The sequence below is a fragment of the Monopterus albus genome, unplaced genomic scaffold (genome assembly GCF_001952655.1).
Source record: "Monopterus albus unplaced genomic scaffold, M_albus_1.0 scaffold18.1, whole genome shotgun sequence".
Lineage (NCBI taxonomy): Eukaryota > Metazoa > Chordata > Actinopteri > Synbranchiformes > Synbranchidae > Monopterus > Monopterus albus.
Window position 1 is genome coordinate 627,240 of NW_018127898.1, and position 7,921 is coordinate 635,160.

Here is a 7,921-nt window from a genome sequence, read left to right on the forward strand (position 1 = left end):
TGCAAACGTGTATCAAAAAAGGAAGATGTCCATATAGGAGGCACAAAATAAAACCGAACATGCGCCAAACATTATATCACTTATCCCAATGCCATCTACTGTATGCAGGGCTCTGAGATATAAACCTCTGAGATCAGGAAACCTGGTACTTCAGAGAATGGTTGGGGTTTAAGAAGTCAGTGCTTTTGGTAACAAAGGTTGAATTCCATATTTAACAAATGATTCCAAAATTATGACTTGAAGAAAAAAAAAAAAAGACATTCTCCAGCCATGTTTGTGTCCAGACGCCTGATGAACTGGGTCACTCTGAAATATACAGTTTATACCAGCTGCTACAGATGCTGTACGTTCCAAGGCTTCCTGTATATATTGAACCTTTTACCATGTTCATCCTGCAGGGGCTGCTGAGGATTCACCTGCTGGAGGCCCAGAAACTGGTTGCCAAGGACAACCTGATGGGTGGCATGGTGAAGGGCAAGAGTGACCCCTACGTCAAGATCAGCATAGGGGGGGTTACATTTAAGAGTCGCATTATCAAAGAGAATCTCAACCCAACATGGAATGAAATGTATGAGGTATGACGTTCTCTAGGTTGAAGCACTGGACATCATCTGTATATATATTTATTTACAGGACAAATACAGATTTTGTTTGTTTTAACAGCTGGTTTTGAGTGAGCACAGCGTCCAGGAGATCAAGTTTGAAGCCTTTGATAAGGATATAGATTCGGATGACTTCCTTGGCAGGTGTGTGTGTGTCTTATTTACTTTTTTATGTTTGTTAATTGATATCTTTTATTAGTACCTCGTCTGTCCTGTGTACATTGATCTGCATGGTAAGAATTACAACACTTTTGGCTTCATAGAATTTTTCACTGAAATTCATCAGTGTATAACAATGAATACATTATTATGGTTTATGGACCATAGACTGCTTTTTAAAAAAGACAAACTTTAGCACAAGGGCAGCTAAACTGGTTCACAGAGGACCCGCAAACTAGGAAATACTTATGTTTGGTTTTGGGTCTATAAAGTATTTACCTGAGGAGCATTTATAAATACCTGTAAATAGTCTGTATTGTTCTTACACTAATGTCAGCACAGGAAATTTTAGTTTCTGGAAGTCAAACTCTGAAGATAAACTCCTGTTGTTAATTGTTGCTGTGGCTTGTTTTCATGTTGACAGATTCAGCATTAAGCTAAATGAGGTCATCAGATCACAGTACACGGATCAGGTTAGTCAGTAACTTGTGACCTTGAAGTCATGGCATGACTCTTACATTTCCTTATACTTGCTTCTGTCACTGACTTTGTTGCAGTGGTACACTCTAAATGATGTGAAGTCCGGACAGGTTCACTTGATACTGGAATGGGTTCCTAAAGTGTCAAGTTCAGCAAGACTTGACCAGGTCAGTTCTTACCCACTGCATGCAGCTTTATCACCCACCGGCTATAGCCTCAGTCTGTTTGGACTAAATGTACCCAGGAAAGCAGCCAAGCCTCCAAGTCACATTCCAGCAGGCAGGGCCCATTATTTACATAGCAGCCTAACTGGCTGTGCTCCATGTCGCAGGTACTGCAGCTTCAGACTCTCCAGTCGTATCAGAACAAAGCTGTCCCCACTGCTGCTCTGCTCTTTGTGCATTTGGAGAGAGCACATTCATTACCTGTAAGTCACCTGCATGTTTCGATTGTGCAGCAGAAATTATGCATTATATAAACAAACTTAAACACCTCTCTCTTCTTTATCAGTTGAAAAAAAGTGGTAAGGAGCCCAAAGCAGGAGCTAAGCTTATTCTTGGTGAAACAACATACAAAACCAAAGTGAGCCCTCTCATGCACAGTTCTCTATACTCAGTCTGAGAAGTAGTGATCCTTTTAGAAGCTCACTCTTGTCATTGCTCTCTTTTAAGATGTGCGACCGCAGCAACAGCCCTCAGTGGAATGAGTGGTTCTACTTCCTGGTCCGTGACCCTAAACATCAGATGCTTCTAGTAAAGGCAAGGCATTCATCTCTTTCTCTGCTGCTGGTTATTGCATCTGTTTGCTGTCGCAGAAATTTTCATTCTCTCTCTTTCGTGCATTGCAGTTGTCGAGTGGCTGGGTCCAGCCAATAGGAAATTTGGTTCTTCCTGTCAAGGAGCTGCTTGCCAAGCCACAGCTAGTCCTGGACCAGTGGTTGGATCTGGACGGAGCTTCTCCTGAGAGCCAGATCCTGCTGAGGGCTGAGCTCAAGGTGCAGCATGAAACACATCTGCACTTAAACACTTTAAGTAGTTTATATATGTATATAGGCATTTCTTTGTTGCTGTTCTTAATTTGTTTTCAATAGATTCTGAATTCCAAAATGGTGGATATGATCAGTGCCGGGACTCTGCCCTGTGCTGCCTCTGCTGGAAATGGGCAGGTGAAGCTGTCTCTCTCATATGCCTCGCAAGAGAGAAAGCTCATTATCATCGTCCACGCCTGCAGGTGCGCTTCCTCAAATAGCGTGCATCACGTTGTGTTCACTCCACTGGTGTAGATAAGGGATTATTTATATGAGTCTAGGTTAAAGGATAGGTCTGTTGTTGTTTCACTTCATACTTTATAACAAATTTGCTTACCATTTAATATCATAGTCCAAACTCAGCGTTTGTTTTAGTTTTGAGAGGTTTACCATTCCGCTGTAGCATCTAACTGGGCCCAAACACTGTGGGAGGAATTACAAAGGACCATATGTCTCACTGTCACAAACAGGACTTTGATTATGATGCGATACGATAACACTATTATCAGATAAAATCTGAAATTTGTCTTGACACTAGGCAGCTCCAATGCAAGACCAAACGATGACAATCACAACGCATTAACAATAACAGTAAACCACCGCATAGTTATTACACTATGCTGCTCTAATATAGTGGGACTTTTTTCAATATCCATACTCTTTAGCGGGTAAATTATTCTGAGATGTATATTTTTCCCTGTGTACAGAAGTCTTTTGTCTCAAAGTAAAGATGGTGTCGACAGCTACGTCTCGCTCTTGCTGCTGCCAGACAAAACCAAGGCCACCAAGAAGAAGACAGCAGTGAAGAAAAGAGACCTCAACCCAGAATACAATGAGAGGTAATTAATGAACTGGTAAAATGCACTGTCATTATATTTCTTGTGAGATCTTTGTTGAGCAACCCTCTTGTCTGCTTCTCATCATCCTCTGTAAAGGTTTGAGTATGACCTGCCTATGGAGGAGACAAGATTCAAATGCCTCAGTGTTTCAGTGAAGAATAACTCGTCCTCGTTCAGGGGCCGCGACATTATTGGGCAGGTCAGTCTAAGACTTTACTTACATCTGCCCCACTTAACACGGCATGACGCACACAAATTTATTGCATCCCATACACACTGACAGACTTTACAGTAATTTTGGCAGTAGCCAATAATGCATAGCTTCACAAATAGATACATGAGTGACCCATAGAGTATCTCAATATTTATAGAATTTGGATGAATCCACAGCAGCAGGTAGTATTAGCCTGACTAGTAACTTACATACAAGACGTGTGTGTGTGTGTGTGTTTGTCCCTAGCTTTAAAATTCTTTCACTCTTAGTGTTTAGTGTTAATCTTGCAGTGGACTAAAGATGTGCAGAACTATGGCATATGTTAACATGTCATTCCTGTTCTTCAGGTGCAGATTGAGTTGGCTGAGGTTGACCTGATTTCTGGTGTCACAGAATGGTGAGCTGAGCTTTCTTTACAGTGAATTTAAAGTTTTTAGTCATAGCCCACCACAGATGTATCTTATATCCATTTAATATATTTCGTAAACAAACAAGCATCCATCAATCACCATCTGTTGATGTGAAAGGGGGCTGTGCGACGTTGGTTGGATAGAAAATGGAGGCTGTGATCAGCTTGAATTAAATTCAGATTCCATTTTCATGGTAGAAAACCAGTTACAATTAATCAGTATTTTACTAAAATATAGCTAAATACACTGCTACCACTGGTGCTGTGCAGCTTTGAGGAGGCCAGCAGCAGCGTGTTTACAGTAGACTTTAATTTAATTGAAATACTGAGTTCATGTATGCACAGCAGAGAAATGGATGATGCAGCAGGAGTGGTTTGAGAAGTATGCACATTTTATTTATTCCAGGTTCACTCTGAAAGACGAAGCTGAATAGTCGCTCTGCTCGCTGTTGCCGTATAGTGATAAAGATGTCATCACTCAACTCAGCATTACAGTATGTCTTTGCTGCAAGTCACACTGATGCCTTCTCCTTCCCATCTCTGCTTGGTGTCGCTGTGGCAGCCTTACCTGCACCCGCCCAGCTTTGTCTATCAACATATATAGAAAAGAGCTGCACTATACGTACATAGATCAGTACTCTCACCAAAGATTAGTTGGCTGAAGTATACGAGTTGTCAAGGACAAAGTGCAAGTTAGTATTGACTTAAGGTTTCTTTATAATATGAAGAAATATAAGATTGAGTGGAACAAGTGAAAGATGTATACATTGAAGCCATTATTTTATTACTCATATCTTGCTAATGCCATTTAAGTATGTTGGATCTGTTGTATTACAGGCTTACATTGAAGTTATTTTATATTTCACACAATTACCCTGTATTGTGTTTGACAGTGCACTGAAAATTATCACAAGATTTGTTTCTCTGTTAGTACTAGACTTGTTTTTGTTACACCTATTCACAATTAGATCAGTTGAATTCTGTGTGTATATTTGCAAAAATTATAAATCAGATGGGATACTGCGTGTTGTAAGATGGTAACAAAAATAAAAAAGAACTGGCGACTTTTGGTTTTACTGGATCCATTTTTATAAAGGTACTTGGGTAGAATTACAGATGTAGCACTTTTAGAAGCATAATGTAGTTGCTATATGGTACCAAAAGCACCTACAGTATGTAGAATTACCGGTTTCAGACTAAATTTATTTACCTGTTGTGTTTACGTGGTAGCTGGTAAAGGCGGGGCCAACGACCGGGGGAGACACTTTCACTTTCATTTAGCAGGAAAGACAAGCGTTCAAAGGATAAAGCTGGGAGAATGGAGAAGGTAAGGTGTCTGTGTTATTAATCCATTAACTGTGCTGTATGTGTTCACAGAGTAGAAATAAAACTTGCGGCATAACTTTCTGTCAGAGGTTTTGTTTTAGAAATGGAGGAAATAAGCGGAAAGACAAATAATAGCCTAGAAAAGTTCGCGTCAGCCTGTCTTATAACCAAAAGTGGTTCAAGGATTTTATTGTCAATTCACCATATGTGCAGAACATACAGAAAATCTAAATACCGTTTCTTTCTCACCTAGTACTTGGGTGCCATAACATTTAGGAACTAAAGTAGAATAAAATATAAAAGAATAAGAACTGGATTGATATAATTAGGAGAAATCTAAATGGTACAGCCAATAAGGTGTGACTCAAAACGGTGTACAGTCAATGACAGCAGTGCAAACAATAACAGGAGATTGTCAGGTGGTTCAGCATCACCAGGGCGTTGGTTATGATGTGCAAATAGCACATGAGGTATACATGGACAGTATTGCAATGACCAACAGCAGCAGATATCCAGGCAAAAAAAAAACAGCCAGCAGCAGATTTACATATAACATAACAGCAGGCAAAACACCGAGCTACACCTCACGCCAAAACTCGGGAAACCCCTTTCCAGCTCCTCAGGGGTAGACCAATGAGGACAAAACTCAAAGTCCTACCTCCGGCTAAGGACAAAGGACAGTATAGTCATGTCAAGGCTAGAGTTGCTTGGCAACAGACCACGAGTGCGCTTTACACGAACAAAAGGAGACATGCAAAACCGACCAAGATCACTGTTGGAGCTACTGTCAGGGTGCGAAAACCTTTTCAGGTGGGCAAAGGAGAGATGCAGTACAGCGATACATAGTTGGTACAGCAGCAGACTGGTTTGAGCTTCTTTATTCTCAGTGATGGGAAAAGATGGAATGCAGCACGCCTTTCGGCTTGCCCAGTGTACCCAGAGGAAATACAGAGGAGAGAGGAGAGCTGCTATGGTCAGCTGCAAAGCTGGCACCAGGGACACGTCACGGTTGATGTTCCTGTGTAGAATGGGGCTAGCCCAACCGAAGAGATAAATGTATAGGCCTGTTGTGGTTCAGGGTCTTTCATCCTTCAGCTGCCTGCGTGCATGTTGGGGGGTGCAAGATACCTGAGCGTGTAATGTTAATTTTTACCTGTGTTCATTGAGTAAATCAGCACTGTATTGAAGCTACTTGGACTGCCTCGTCTCTCAGAGTTAGCATGGTACAAGAACTGGAAGACTTCAAAACACACAGAGAGGAGAAGGAAATCTTGAACAAACACAGACATTGACACAACCTCTCATGAAAAGGGAAAGACAACCACCACCTTGGACAAAAGATTATGTGATGAAATGAGTTAATGTAGTAGTAAGCATGGAGGGTTAAGGCACTGTCCTATTTTGTTAGTTAAAATGTGAATTACAGTCATTGAACTTTAAGTGCCTTTCAAACAAAGTTGTAGATGGGAACTCGCACATTTTGTTGCCTCCCTGTTAGAAAGTCCAGCAGCCAGTTGCAGAGAGAGGTTTTGAGTCCCAAGATGTATTCATTTAAGTTCAGTAATTTAGCTTATGGTGGTTTATTTCATTGCAGTAGTACTGTTTGACATTACAGATGTTACAAAATTTATATTCCAAGGTTAATATACTATTGACATGCAAAGTCCTGTTGCTACAGTTTTGTTATAATCTAGCTTACTAAGTGAGAAATGTTTCTTTCAGGAAAAGGGGAAATGTTGTGTTCATGCTTGCAATAGCATAGCTGTAGTTACCTTGAGCACCAGAGGTGTCACTGGAGAGTAGGCCGATAGTCATTATAACTGGTTAGGTGGGGCTTCTTTGGAATTGGAATTATTGTGGCGGCCTTGAAGCACATGGGAACAACCACTTGGCTCAGAGAAAAATTAAAGTCGTGTCTCCTAAGTCCTTCGCCATAACACATACATTAATTTCACTGTCTGCAGTACACATGATCAGATTTACTACTGAAAAGAAGTAAATGATTAAACCAACCTACTCTTCAGACTCATCACTGTATTTTTCACTACATCAGCACAGGTTATGAACAAAACTCAAAACACACTGGCTTGTTTTCTGTACAAGTTTTAAAATCTTATTTAACAATGTTATTTAGTTTGCAATGTACTCCAGCAAAAATTAAACATTATACTCTTTCCAGAAGAAAAGTCTGAGTCTCCATGCATCACTGTGTACTATAAAAGCTTTTTTCTCCATTAAAAAAAGACTCATCAAAAAAAAAAATTGAAAATGCAGTGATTTTGCAAAAACGTTCTTCAGGTAAAGTGATTGTACTTCTCTCTGAATCAGACGAATACGACAGCATAAAATAACACTTGCTGACAGCTAAGCAAATAAAAACTTGTTATTGTAGTAACATTAAAGATTGGCGGTAAGCTTCACATGCATTAAGATATGGCCGACACATTTCTGACAGAAGCAGCATTATGGATCAGAGGCTGAGCGTAAGGATGTGTCAGAGCGACCAGAATGGTAGCATTAGCAGCAGCAGGGCACAGAGGAGGGTGAGAGATGAGAGCTATTTAGGAATAGAAACTCTAAGGACCAAATGTAATGCAATTAAGACCAAGTCATTACAAAACTGAATGTACACACTCTGATCCTCTAAAGGTAGAAATATAAATCTACTCACAAAGCCTGATGGGCCTTATCTGGAGAGAACTGACTGGAAAAATACAAAGACAACTGAAACACCCATATTGATCATTTCTCTCCCTCCCCGTTTACCATAATCGTATAATGGCCTCTCTTCCCTTCTGGAGGAAGAACGGTCACCTAAAAGGTGTAGAAATGACACTACCCACCAAATTCTGGTATCTGCTATGG

General features: G+C 40.5%; 1 protein-coding gene across 1 annotated transcript in view; it reads left to right on the plus strand.

Moving 5' to 3' along the window:
* esyt1b (extended synaptotagmin-like protein 1b) overlaps window positions 1-4,760 on the plus strand; it is a 20,621-nt gene extending 15,861 nt beyond the window's left edge. Inside the window, exons 41-53 of the mRNA XM_020593189.1 lie at window positions 399-575; window positions 664-746; window positions 1,186-1,234; window positions 1,319-1,408; window positions 1,573-1,668; window positions 1,752-1,823; window positions 1,913-1,999; window positions 2,089-2,235; window positions 2,332-2,471; window positions 2,976-3,107; window positions 3,204-3,306; window positions 3,669-3,718; window positions 4,137-4,760. Coding sequence (XP_020448845.1) covers window positions 399-575; window positions 664-746; window positions 1,186-1,234; window positions 1,319-1,408; window positions 1,573-1,668; window positions 1,752-1,823; window positions 1,913-1,999; window positions 2,089-2,235; window positions 2,332-2,471; window positions 2,976-3,107; window positions 3,204-3,306; window positions 3,669-3,718; window positions 4,137-4,164 — 1,254 coding nt within the window. The 3' untranslated portion in view covers window positions 4,165-4,760. The remainder of the gene's footprint in view (window positions 1-398; window positions 576-663; window positions 747-1,185; window positions 1,235-1,318; window positions 1,409-1,572; window positions 1,669-1,751; window positions 1,824-1,912; window positions 2,000-2,088; window positions 2,236-2,331; window positions 2,472-2,975; window positions 3,108-3,203; window positions 3,307-3,668; window positions 3,719-4,136) is intronic.
* Window positions 4,761-7,921: the final 3,161 nt, after the last annotated feature.